General features: G+C 35.9%; 1 protein-coding gene across 5 annotated transcripts in view; it reads right to left on the reverse strand.

Annotated features, from left to right (window-relative positions):
* LRRK2 (leucine rich repeat kinase 2) overlaps positions 1–14,552 on the reverse strand; it is a 142,756-nt gene that overhangs the window by 17,108 nt on the left and 111,096 nt on the right. For all 5 annotated transcript variants that reach the window (XM_057556675.1, XM_007168314.2, XM_007168313.2 and 2 more), the window contains 5 exons: positions 14,058–14,158; positions 11,064–11,254; positions 5,361–5,521; positions 1,842–2,012; positions 489–589 (listed from right to left, as the gene is read on the reverse strand). In XM_057556675.1, coding sequence (XP_057412658.1) covers positions 489–589; positions 1,842–2,012; positions 5,361–5,521; positions 11,064–11,254; positions 14,058–14,158 — 725 coding nt within the window. The remainder of the gene's footprint in view (positions 1–488; positions 590–1,841; positions 2,013–5,360; positions 5,522–11,063; positions 11,255–14,057; positions 14,159–14,552) is intronic.

A 14,552-nucleotide genomic window follows, 5' to 3' on the forward strand; every position in this document is an offset into this window, starting at 1 on the left:
TGATCACGGGTAGATACATTGTTGTGCATTCAAACAATGGAATGGAATAGTAGGGAAAGTAATCAACAGCTATGTTCAACAACATGAATGAAGCTTACAAAATAATGTTGGGAGAACAATGGAAAAAACTCAGAACAGCATGTGACTATGATTCCATTTTAAATAAATTATGAATACAGGAAAACTAAACTGGGTAGTAAAATCATAAAAAGAAAAAAAAAACAATGATTATCATGAAAGTCAGGAGACTGGCTACATCTATAAGGAAAAGAGGGTGATGCAATCAGAAGGAGGCATATGTGCGTTTCTGGGGTGTTGGCCCTTTATTTTGTACCTGGGGTAGTGAGGGGATAGAGGAGTTTTGCTTTATAACTGTTTTAAACTGTGTGTGTGTGTGTTTGTATGTTTGAGTATATATATTTGAATATTACATGTATATTTTTTGATGTTCTGAACAAAATATTGATAAATTTTGACTACACAAATACCTGGGCAGAAGTAGGTCTTTCTTGAGGATTTTCTTTCAAACATTTTTTAATTAACTTCTCAACCATAGGCCATGGGGCACAACCATATTCTTTAACTGGATCTAAAACATTAAAAAACATATCACGCTTAAACACTGGACAAATCAGAACAATTATTTTATTTCTTCTCAATGTGTATGAGAGGTCCAGACATTGCAAAGGAACCACTGATCTTTATAATCCCATATATATCATGAATCTGCTAATCACTCTTAAAGCTAATTTTGTTAACTGTCTCCACTAGAGACATCAAGAATGAGTTCTTAATTTTTACAGTATAAAAAGAGACACAGATACCAATTGAATAAAAATAGATTTTCCTAAAAAAAAAATAGATTTTCCTTTCATACCTTCATTTCAAATAGACTTTGAAAACACTTTTGTTCATATAATAGACTTCTTTGCAAATACTTCTTATTTTAATATTCAATGTAGACAAGCATTTAATGCATTTAATCCAAAGAGGCACTCAGAGTCACTTTGTGCACATTTTTTTTTTTATAAGAGGTATGCCATTTTTCTGATTGGTGTAGAATACAGACCTGAAAACTTTCACTGGAAAGCTAACTGATAAAATGAGGGAGATGACCTAGATTGTGCACAAAGTTTAGTTGAGTAATAATAGATTTCCTTCTGTTGGGAATCTTTAAAGGTCCCCCAGAAGGAGATACTTAAAGCTGTATTCCCTGTAGATGGAACATAGTATACACTCAAAACTTTTCTTAAATGAAAAGAAAAGCAGAAAATATGAGAAACAACTAAATATATTTAAAAGAATACTTTAGAATGAGAACTGCAGAGTTAAGGAATGAATGACAAAGTCCTAGAATTTCTTTAAAGCATGTGGCAACCATTCAAAATGAGATTTGATCTCACTAGATACTAATTTACTAATTCTTACTAATATTTACTACTAAAAATTATTATTGTAAATAATTCAAGCTTCCATTCCTGCATAGAAATTACTTCACTCCAAGAAAATGAAAATACCCCAAGCTAATGGACACTTAGTAACTCCTTACAAGAAGAAAAGTCACTAAACCTGGAGTTCTAATAGTATTTCCTTTTCTGAGTATTCTTCTAAATATAATACCAAATATATCAATATTTGGAATATTAAAAACAAGCTCTATAACTTCTATCTTTCTCATATGATTTTATTAATATGTCACAGAATTTAAGAATATTCATGCACTAAAAAAATTTTCAGCTGTGAAATGAATTACTATACAACTACAATTAAGTAACCTGGAAATGAAACTGCTACTATTAAAAAATAATAATAATCTTTATTGTAGATAAAATAAAACTTACCAGGTAATTTTCCTTGTATTGCCAATTCATCAAACTCATTTGGGAACTTCAAACCCTCTGCTATTCTACCTCCAGTTGTCAAAATATCATAGAGTAGCAAACCGAATGAATAAACATCAGCCTGTTGGTTATAAATAACATTTCCTCTGGCAACTTCAGGTGCACGAAACCCTGAAAGTAAGCAGACATATTAAAAAATATGCCCAACCCCGGAACTTATACATCCAGGGAGGTATATACGTAGGCATATGTGCTGATGAAGAGACAGGAAGATGAGTTCTAAACAGGCCACATCATCTCTATAAGAAGACATCTTAATCAAGTCAATTAACAGTCCTGTCCCAGGACATTTCACCCCAAGGTCGATCTTGAAGAATAATAAGGATAAACATTCAATAATAAATTATTAAGTGATATTTCATAATTAAATAAATAAAGCCTAAGAGGGGGGAGAAGTCTACATCATTCTTAATAATAACTATTCCCAGAGCAGTGTTTCAAACACAGGAGGAGACAGGAGGGAGATTTCTAGACTTCACTCCAACTCACTTTAACCTGGCTGCAATGTTAATGGCCTTATCATTCCAAGAATTGTGACTCTGCTCCTTGAACCCAACTGAACACTAAAAAGAAAACCTCAAATAAAACAAATAAAAGCCCTCTCTCTCAGGTGTAAGTTCACGCCTGAAATTCTCTTAAAGAAAAATAAAACCTTTCATTTTGCAATAGATATAAATCATTTTTAATCACTTCAGGAAAAAAAAAGTGATTTCAACATTACCTATAATAGTCAACAACCTAAGGAAAACCACCTATGTTCTATATATAAATATTTGAAAAAATAAAAACATTAAATTATCACTTTCTGACTATTAACTTCATGAAGATTAAAAACAATAACAAACCCAGAATGGGAAACAGGTGCTCTAATTCAAGTTTTGAGGGAATTTTAATTGATAAACCTTTCTAGAAGGCAATTAGTATTTCAAAATTCAAAATATGCGTACCCAGCAATATGATTTTTAGAAATTTAATGTTTAAAAATTAGTTTCATAAATGGGAAATCTTTAATTTACAAGTCTGTTAATTAAAGCCTTTCAATATATCAAAAAGTTAGAAAAAATTAAATATACATCAAGATGTGGTTAAGTAAATTACTGAAATATTATGTAACTGTTAAAACTGATATTTGACACAGAAAGATGTCCCTGAAATATTAAGTAGAAAAAGAAAACAAACACGCAGAATTTACAATACAGTATGTACATAAAACACTCGAGCACATCTAAATCTAGATATAGATATATCTCTTTGTTGCCAGAGTGTTATTATTTCCACTAATTTATTAGAAACACATCCTTTGACCTGCTCAATAGCATTTGCTGCTTTCAACTCACAACCTTATGTTTTGCAAATCAAATCTTAATTTAAAACATCATGGAGTCTTTCAACCAAAATGGGGAGGGGAGGGGGACTGAGGGCATCAAGACCTAAGCTACCAACATAACATTTAACTATCAATCTAAACCATAAGATCCTCCAAGCTATTCTACATGTATGCTTATCACTGAGGACTTCTCTGGAAAAGCAACTGCAATTTCTTCAAAAAATTTTGCCTTATATTTCAGTATACTGGTCACCATAGTAGTAACAGGAAGAATAACATTTCAAGCGACTCCACGTATTCACCACTGAATTTAATTTGGGATGAAAATGAACACTTTTAATGTTACTTGTCACTGGAAGGCTAGAAATAGAAACATTTCCTGCCTGTTTACAAAAGGACAGTGTTGTCACCTGATCTAATACTGTGAATGATCTATGGTGGGTATGGACCGTGCTACTGTACTACACGGATACCCTGTTTAGCATTGATGCCCCTCAAAGACTACAAATGTTAAGTACTAACTAAAATCCTAAATGTATGTTGTTGTATTAGGCTGTTCAAATAAGTCATTTATTTAAACATGTATCACTTCTACTTCTAGGTAAGATAGAATAACAGGGACTAGACTTACCATTCTGCATAAAACAATGAAATAACTAGACAACATGGATGAAACTCTGGACACCAGGAACACAAGACAGAACTACCATATGACCCAGCAATCTCACTACTGGGCATATACCCTGAGAAAACCATAATCTGAAAAGATACGTGCACCCCAATGTTCATTGCAACACTGTTTACAATAGCCAAGACATGGAATCAACCTAAATGTCCATCGACAGAGGAATGGATAAAGAAGATGTGGTACGTATATACAATGGACTATTACTCAGCCATAAAAAAAATGAAATAATGCCATTTGCAGCAACATGGGTGGACCTAGAGATTATCATACTAAGCGAAGTAAGTCAGACAGAGAAAGACAAATCTCAGATGATATCACTCATATGTGGAATCTAATTTTTAAAAAAATGATACAAATGAACTTATTTACAAACTTAGAGATATCAAAAACAAACTTATGGTTACCAAAGGTGAAAGTGGTGGGGAGGGATAAATCAGGAGCTTGGGATGAACATACACACACTACTATATATAAGAAAGATAACCAACAAGGACCTACTGTATAGCAGAGGGAACTCTACTCAATATTCTGTGATAAACTATATGAGAAAAGAATCTAAAAAAGAATGAATATATGTATATGTAAAACTGAATCACTTGGTTGTACACCTGAAACACAACACTGTAAATCAACTATACTCCAATAAAATTAAAATTTAAAAATTTTTTTAATTAAAAAATTTTTTAAAAAAGAATAAGAAAGTATGCTTGTATCAAGAACAGTGCAACTAAGAACTCCAGTCCCAAAGTCCCTATCTGAAACTCTTGGAGCTAGAAGTATTTAGGAATTTATACTTTTTCATATTTAAGAAAGTTAGTAATAATGCATATAACAAATTACATAAAACTTCAGTGGGATCAGAGCCAGCACCCTGTACTCAAACAAACATGTTTATATTTCTGCTGTGAAACATACACACATTCACAGTGAATATGAGAAATAAAGATCCTAACAAGGATCAATTTGATCGGGTCAGATTCTGCCACCGAATCAGTCATAAAAAAAAACTTTGGATTTTCAAAGTTATTTGGGTTTCAGAGTTACAAAAAAGGGTTTGCGAACCTGAATTTGGTTTGCCTCATTTTTAGGTAAGTGTTAACAGTAGCTAGATTAAAACTTTGAGGTTCCTTTTCACCACCTCTGGAGTATTTAAACATTTTTAAGTAGTCCAACTTTTAAAAATATAACTTGACATAAAACATACTCTATTTTTTTAATTTGATTTTTACCCTGGAAAATTACATCAGTTAATTTTTTTGCCCTACATGATATAATGATCAAAATCACAAATGTACTGGTCACAATTATTCACATACTGGTCACAACAAATATCTGTTCACAGTGTGATAGGCTACAGTGTCCTCTTGATTCTCCTGAACTCACAACTGAAGTCAGTGGTTATCCATTCTGAAGAGGGAATTATCACACAAACCTTGTCACCCACCTGGTGTGCCCTCTGACGTTTTTATCCCCATTCTACAGCAGTACTGAGCAATCCCATAGTCCGCAATCTTGGCAATGATGGCGGCATTGGGATACAGGGTGAAAAGCAACACGTTGTGGGGCTTCAAGTCACGGTATATAATCATGGCTGAGTGGAGGTATCTGCCGTGAAATGCACAGGAAACCTTATTAAAATGTGATTACACCATAATAAATTTGTCGTTTTTTTGTTTTTTTTTTTTTTGTTTTTTTTAATAAATTTATTTATTTATTTATTTATTTTTGGTTGTGTTGGGTCTTCGTTTCTGTGCGAGGGCTTTCTCTAGTTGCGGCCAGCGGGGGCCACTCTTCATCGCGGTGCGCGGGCCTCTCACTATCGCGGCCTCTCTTATTGCAGAGCACAGGCTCCAGATGCGCAGGCTCAGTAGTTGTGGTTCACGGGCCCAGTTGCTCCGTGGCATATGGGATATTCCCAGACCAGCGCTCGAACCCGTGTTCCCTGCATTGGCAGGCGGATTCTCAACCACTGCACCACCAAGGAAGCCCTTTGTCGTTATTTTTTAAAATATATATGTTTATTACGCAAAGCATCAAAAATTCTGTGCTGTTTCACCTTCAAAGTTAAGAGATATTGCAGAAGGAAATCAAAACCTACAAGTCCAATATTACAGAGCAAGCTTATGCTTTTAAAACAAACAAACAAAAAGACATATCAATCCTGATAAGTGATTTAAACTTTAAGGCACAACCACTTTAAGCAAAGTAACAATTTTTGAAGACTTATATTTTGTATACTTTAATAACTACTTAAAAGGAAGTCTGAATTCCCTCAATACCACGTGACGATTTTAATTAGTTTAAAATGTAAATATGTTAAATAAGAATTGATAGTATTTTGTTATAACTCCCATTTATTTAAGTTTTAATTTTCTTAAAACCACAGAGAAGTTTTTCTTAGCTTTTAAAATTCTCTCTATTCCATCTCTCCTTTGATATTTATTTTTTTCTGACTAAACTATTTCCTAATTTTTTGGAAAATATTTTCTACTTTTTCAATAGTAATAAATCAAAATAAAAGACTTTTCTAGCTATCAATACTGTACCATTTGAAGATGTAATTTACTTTAAAACCCAATTCTGTTATAAATTATCAAAGAACATTTTAGACTGAGAGTTGGAATGAGTAAAACATTATCTTGGGAAAGGTGATATGGGGGATTTTAAAGTCTTTCCTTTTAAAAACGGATCCATTCAACCATCAGCAACTAGAGCTGGACACTCATTGTAGGTGAAGAATAAAAACTAGTTAATATAAAAAATAAAAAGTTTTCATCTCAACCAGGTCTTGTCCATTCTGGAAACATGGCCGAAGAGCTACTACTTTGCCCCAACTACTAAAGTAACTCTATTACCTTTCCTTACACACTCGCAAAATTCAGATTTCCCCCACTCTGTTTACCCTGCCCTATGACATTAAATTTGCCATAGCTCCGCACATGATCTCACAACTACATTATGTCCTACCTTGAAAAAAGAATTTTTCATAGAACTTAATAGAGGTAAATTTAAATCCATTGTTTGGGGCTTTTGGTTTAGGTTCACATTATATCAATAAATATTTACTCCATTACCTAATACCAATCACTGCTAGGGGGATTAGGAGCAGAGTGGCAGCAATACCCTGAACTTTCCACTGATTGATGGGAATGTATGTATCATTTAACTGCATCAACTAATGCACGAGAAGATTCTTTCTCTTCCAGGATGTAGTTAAGACATTTGACATTAGGCCTATTCCTTTCGTAAACATATTTTTGGTTGAAAAGTAAGATAGATGTACTAATAAAGTTGACCTTAATAATAAGTTATGGGCTTAAAAGAAAAATTTACTAAGGGCTTATTGAAAAGCCATTAGCTACTTTGCCCTGCTGAAGAGAAAAGCTGGGAGATTAAGAACAAAAAAGTTAAAGCCAAGTCATACATAATTGAATAGCATCCAAATCCTTCATAATGCATACCTCTTTCAGAATATTTATAGAATACAGACTCTCTCGGAATACTTTCCAAAGGTTAAAAAAAATTAGTTAAACTTAATTTGAAATTATGTCAGTGGGAGGGAAAGATTATCTGGATTAGTTAAAATGTTCAGTTATAGAATTTAATCTTAAAAGTGCAGTTTTAATAGCTTTTAATAGAATCGCAGAATAGCTTTTGAAATATTAACAAGTACAGATCTTGTCTTACTAAGAATAATTCAGCCATAATTTATGTATTACATGACAGCGAGCATTGTCAAATATTTTATTAAAACAAACTGGTCTAAACTCAACTAGTCATTTTGAAATCGTGATTATCATCAATGTTGCTAAGAAACTCTTATAACTTAAACTTTATTTCATCCTAAAGAGAATTACTCTAAAAATAGAATGCCTTCATTCATTTAACAAATATATATTGGGCATCTATGAGGGACAGTCACTGGGGATATAATGCCATCTTTCTCTCCCTGCTCTTGAGGGGCCACAATCTAGGAGAGACAGGTGCTCAAACAATGTTGCAGAAATGTGATGAGTACCAAATGTTAGGGAAGCCAGAGGAAGAAAAGCACAAAGGTACAGATAGCAAAGCAGACTCTCCCACTAGACTATAAGTTTTAAACCTTGATAAGAGCAATATAATCTCTATCTTTCCCTCTTCAGCAGCCAGCACAAAGTCCTGCATGGAGACTCAAGAAACATGTGTTAGCCAAACCAACTCTTCATGGTGCAGTCAGACATCATTGTGGAGATGGTATGTGAGCAAATTCTAGAGGAAAATGAGTTCTCTAGGCAGACAATTTTTTGAAAAGACAGGAATGACAAATGCAAAGACAGACATGGATGTCAGTGAGAAGTCAAGCCCTTCAGCATGGTTAGAACGAGGGCAGTGGAATGGGAGGAGGCTGGAGAGGCAGGCTAGAGGCATACATAAAGAGTTTTGATGCTATGGCCAAGGAGTTTAGATGTATTCTGCAGATAACTTGGAATGCCAGGGAATTTCAAGCATAATTAGATTTTTATTTTAGAAGAATATAATATCAGAAATGTTCTGATAGTTCCCCAGAGGTACCGGACCAAGTCAGCAGTAGTGGCATAAAAATAAATTAATCAATTAAAAAGGTGATGTAAAATAGTCAAGGACCTGGCAGACAAATGAGTATTTACTTTTGTGGGAGAGGGGGTTGCTGTGGATGTGACTACAAAGACTTTTGTTGGCAAATGGGAGATACAAGATAAAGAACAGATTCATGGTGGAAGGAAAAAGAGAAAGCAAATTCAATTTTGAAAATATTGAAACACAGAAGCTTATGGGAAATATAGGTGACCATATCTTCAAAGGTAGTTGAGAATTATAATAAAGAACTCAAAGCAGCAGACAGTTAGAGGTGTAAGCTAATAGCTGAAAGCAAGACTGCAAAAGAGAAAATATGTAACACGAAGAAAGTTCTTGTATGTCACTCTAAACAGCTCCATCATTTAAGGGACTGCAGAGGCGTGCGACTTTATTGTCTCTTTCTACCTCCATAGTTATAGCTCTGTGCTAAAATATATTTGGGAAGACAAACCCTAATGCTGAGATTTTTAAATATACTTAGTGCTGGGAGAAGATCGATTGTTACTGAAATCTACTAGCCTCTTGTAGCACAAGGCCCAGAAAGCTCCCTTGGCATTATGCTGAGAACAAATCAGGCAAATGACAGGAAAATATGATGAGATTTCATTTACTTTATCAGAAACTGCTGGATTTGTTATTTTAAGTAAGGTCTCCAAGTTATTTAAGAGATGAGGTCTTTCAACCAGTGATGAATTTTTAAAAAATCAATTATTCATTTTATAAATAAGCACTTTGGGAATTATGTGGAAGATTTAGGGAAAAACCAGGACCTGGAGTCGGTTTAATCAAGGAAAATGACCAATACAGCTTTTGAAATACATAAGACATAGTTGTACTTTATCTAGATTAATTTAGTACAAGGTTCCCCCTGGTGTTCAAAAGTAGATGTAGCAACCCAGATCCAAATCTTTGCATTCCTGTTTCATATAATAATCTGTGTTTTTCAATAGCTTCCGGACTCTTTCAGGAAAGGAAATCTACTCATTTTATTCTCCTATTATATTCCCTATACAGTATTAATAGTTATATCGTATATATCAATAGTTTAGTTTTATTTGTTTGTGATCAGTGTTTGTTTTCCTTACCATCCATTCCATTTACATTTCTAGATACTGCTCGAAAGGAATAGACACTATTTAAGAAGGAAAGGAAGAGAAGGAAATTTGCATCCACTTTGTGGCTACCATGCACCAGGCACTGTCTTCCTTCCTTCCTCCCTCTCTCCCCAGTGGCAACATGTGTAATGAGAACACACCGTTCTAGGTGCTGGGGTACAACGGTGAACAAGATGAAAAATCCTTGCTATCGTGGCACTTAGATTCTGGTGGCAAAGACAGACAATAAACAAACTTTTAAAATAAAAACATAAAGAATACCCGGCAGTGATAAGTGCTACAGGTGCCAAAGAGACACAAGGTAGTCAGGGACACCCTCTCTGAGGAGAAACCTGAATGAAATGAGAAGTGAGCCAAGAGGATATCTGGAGGTTCGACATTCTGGCCAAGAGAATAGCTGGTATAAAGTCTCTGGCATATTCCAGAAGCCTCGGGGAGGCGAGTGGCTGAGCACAGTGACCAGAGAGTGAGGTAGGAGAGGGTTGATAACAGGAGAAAGATGTGATCCAACTTCCATGTTAGAACGATCACTCTGGCTACCGTGTGAAAAGCAGGTTATATGGGGGGCAAAGGTGAAAGCAGGGAGACCAGCTGGGCGAGAAGAGACGACAGCAGCTTAGACACTGCTGGGAGGGAGAGAAGTTAGGAGAAGGAGCTGCACTGCGATATGTTTGCTAAAGATATTTGCTGAAGGATGAGGTGTGGGATGTGAGAGAAAGGAAGGACTAAAGGATGATTCCAAGGTGACACAACTGGGTGACCGGAGATGGAGAGCAGTAGAAAAGGGGGAAATCAAGAGTTTAACTTGGGATGTCTTCAATTATTACAGAAGAACTCGAAACACTATTCACTAAGTATTAGGCACAGTTTAGAGACTACAAAAAAGAGAGAATCAGAGATATAAAATCAAAGCAAGTGTGTGGACAGTCCCTCTGTCTCCAAAGGCCATGGTCTTTCCACTCTCCAAGGCTCTGTCCGGATGCCATCCGGCCGCGGGGCTGGGTGCACCTCTGAGACACACTATGGTCTTACAGGACAACCCAACCCAAATCACTCTAGTCCCCTTCAGAAATATGGCCTCATCTTTCCTCATTAGAATTATCCATGATAATTGACACTTTCCTTGATACTTTGAAGCCTTACCTATATTTTTTTAGGGAAGGTAGGTGAATACAGGGTTAAGATCATGGGCTCTGGAGAAGGACTCCTGGGTTCCAACTCTACTTCTGCTAGCTATGAGATCTGCATGCTCTTCCTACTCTTATTTTATGAAATTATAAAATCTGATCAGCGAAATAGTAGTTTTACACCCAAATAGTTTGTGAAATATTACCAGGACACATTGTTACAAGGAAGTGTTCTTCTCAAAGTCTGCGAGTAATTTTGGGCTCACACTCATCATGCCCTGAATAGAAAACAGCAACCTAATCTATTACCTCAGACCATCAGCCACATGTAGTGCGATCCTGTGTTGCAGCGTTCTGGTGAGACTGGCTTTGTCTTGTTGAAGCAGGCGATCCAGGGAACCCTTGGAGGCTAACTCCATCACCAACATTCGAGGACGAACCCCAGCTGCCAGCAAAGATATTAAGCTGGGATGGTGGAGGTGGCAAAGCACCACCAGCTCCTGCAAAGTCAAAAATCATTTCAGAGTCATAGACAATCAGCTTTTACCCAAGTGTCTCCTCCCTTAAGTCCATCAACACTTGGAGCACAGTTTTCCCTGAGTGACTGGATTATAGCAAACTTGCCATTTCTTCTTTGAGCTTTTTTATATTTTCCACATTTTCAGAATTAAACCACTGGTTTTGCAACCATATTCTGAAATAAAATTTTAAGTTCTCTTTTTCCGTTTGCTCTGCTTTATCAGAACATTTAATGCTAGGACAGGACACACATTGTGGCACACTAATAGGTCATGTCAGTCTTACCTACTGAATCCTCCTTAGCCACAGAATCCTTCTCAGCCCAGCATCCTGAGCAGCCACTAATCAACTGCACTTTGAGGCATGTGAGGTACAACCTGCCTATTATCTCTGGTTTAATGACTAGAGAGTTTTCTGGAGAGAAATGTCTAAGCCTAAAGAAATATATGACATTGCCCCTGCCTGAAAACTCTCTAATGACTTCCTGTTACTTTTATTGGGTTAGCCAAAAAGTTCGTTTGGGTTTTTCCATAAGATGTTACAGAAAAACCCAAACGAACTTTTTGGCCAACCCAATAGATTAAGATCCCATGCACTTACACAGCCTTCGTGGCCTGACCTGATCTGCCTTAGCCCATCTTTCAAACCTCATCTCCTTTCTCTCTCTTCCTTATTCACCACCCTTCTGCCACATTGGTGTTCATTAAGTCCCCAGCACCGCACACACCCAGCTCCTTCCTTCCAGCCAGAGTCTTTGCCCTTGCTGATCACTCTGCCTAGATATCCCTCCACCCTTCACACAGCTAAAGGCTTCTTGCCATTCAGATCTTAGCTCAAAACTCTTACTTCCTCAAAGTGACCTGCCTTGGACCACCCTTACTAAAGAAAGCAATCACCAGGTGCAACAACCTCTCTCTAATCCAAGAAGTTGGCTGGGACAGAGAGGTCTCCAATCTGATTCCTAGGCCACATCATGTGAGACTTTACAACCTCTTTCATGATGTTGTTGTTTTGAATTCCATACACGTTATTCTGTATATCACTCTACTCTGAAACTGTACTTAGTTGAAATTTATAGCTTATGTGGTATTAAACTGATTCATGTTTTAAACTATGATTTCTGCAAAAGCTCTGCTTCTTAACAACCAGCTTCAAAGATAAGGAGTATCAGTGCCAACTGCATTTATCAGGAAACTGATGTGTGAAGAATTCTGCAAGTTGAAGAATAAAGGCTCAATGCCCTGAGAGGGGATTTTTCAAGAACACAGGCTTCAGACTGCAATCATACTTCCTTCGTAGATAAAAATCTTTTTTTCTTCTATGTCTGATTAGCTCAGTTGGCTAAAACTGATGAGAACAAGTCAAGTTAGCTTTGTTTTCTTTCATAAACACAGACAGGAGCCTAATCCAAATTTCCTATCCTAGAAAAACAGCTCACTGATTGCAAAGAGAAAGGAACAAAAAGAGTGTAACACATCAGCCCCGATTCATGACCACAGGTAGAATGACCCTTAAAATGCAGCACTGAACACTGAAGTGTTTTCCTTTCCTTTTCTTTTTTTTTAAAGAGGCATATTACACACACTCTATTGTTTCTATTTCTTCTACCATTTCCTTGGTTCACCTAGCTGCCCATACACTAATCAGTCCCATAAACCTTTCTAGTGTTCTGATTTCCAACAAGGTTCCCTGAGCACATTACATATAATTTGAAACATGTTGAAGACTAACGATCAAGACTGAAAAATCAATTAATACAACAAACTGCCTACAGATAGAAAGAGATTGTGCTCAGATTTGGTTCACTGACTTACAAAATATTATATACAAAATATTTATTAGCTTATTCCTAGAGCTACAGTGTAATTTTTGGTACTAATAATCAAAATTACTCCAGGATATTTTACACAGACATGAAATTATTTTCATTATTCAGAGTAACTAATATATTGCAACTGTATTTTTTTTGTTTATGTAAGTTATTTAGATTCAGATTCAGGCACAATTTATTTTTAATAAATCAAGAAAAAAATAAGAATGAGTAGATTCAAAGATATGGTTGAGTTCTGGTGTAAGACTGCAGAATCCACATGGATTTATCTCTCCTCTCACCTTGTCTCTCTCACTCATCCCTACTGTTAGGAAAGACTCAGAAAAAAGAAATAAATCCCCACCAGTATTCAAAACAAGAGAGGGTACTGGAGTGACCACTCTTGGTTATGCATTCAATCAACTTTCACTCTTCCTAACAGTACTGACTTTTGCTGAGGTATCCAACCCTCAGTCAAGCAGCCCATGAACTTTAAGGGGAACTGACCCCAATCTCAGCTTTAGGGAAAGGTGGGGATATTTTAAATAATACCTTGCTCATTATCACAGTGATTGGTTCAGTAACACAGGCCTAAGCCAATCAGCAACAGTACTGCCCTGAACATTGGTGCTTGCCAAGAAAAGAACATGTGACTTAACTGAGGCCAAGAGAAGTTTTTAAATAGACTACTGTTGTATGGATTTTGGTTCCTTTAAATTACAAAAATGCAAAAAAGGTACCCTCTTTTCTTCTGTACTTGTAAAGCCTGGAACAAGAATTCTCAGAATACTGTCTTTGTTTTTCAACAGGAGAAACCTATTTCACTCCATAAAGAAAGGACAAAAGTAGGATTTCATAACTAAACTCAAGTAAACTTTGGGGGAAAATACGGTAATTACAAATGCATGCAAAACAAGAGTTCCAGGAGATTAACAATGTATGATTTAACGTAATAATATTGCTGCATTTCTTACTTGTCTTAACAGTCTAAGTGATGTATGTTTATTAAAAATCTTCACAGCCACTTCTTCTCCTTCATAAGCTGCTCGATAAACAGATCCAAAACTGCCATCACCTTTTGAAAAGAAAGTACAAAGCACTTAGGTTAATCTGTACAAGCAGAAAAACTCAATAAATTTTATCTTTTGTAATTATATCTGCTTCAAAGAGAAATATGACCCACTAGTTACACTGAATCAAGTCTCCTTTAATGCTTTCTCTTCCTTCTTCTACTCCATGAACTAAGATGGAGTTTCAGGGGGAAACGAAGGCTATAGTAACAGTTAAGTATTGGATTCAAAATAGGATTGGGCAAATAGAAGAAGGAAAAGAGAAGGAAAGCAAGTGGAGGGGGAAGGGAGACAAGAAGAGATGGAGACTTAAATAATAGACATATCCTGTTCTGATTCCCTTCAATCTGAACAACTACTGACAACAAAGAAAAAATTTCATAAACAGAGAAAAGAAAT

Source organism: Balaenoptera acutorostrata, chromosome 11 (assembly GCF_949987535.1).
Source record: "Balaenoptera acutorostrata chromosome 11, mBalAcu1.1, whole genome shotgun sequence".
NCBI classification, from domain to species: domain Eukaryota; kingdom Metazoa; phylum Chordata; class Mammalia; order Artiodactyla; family Balaenopteridae; genus Balaenoptera; species Balaenoptera acutorostrata.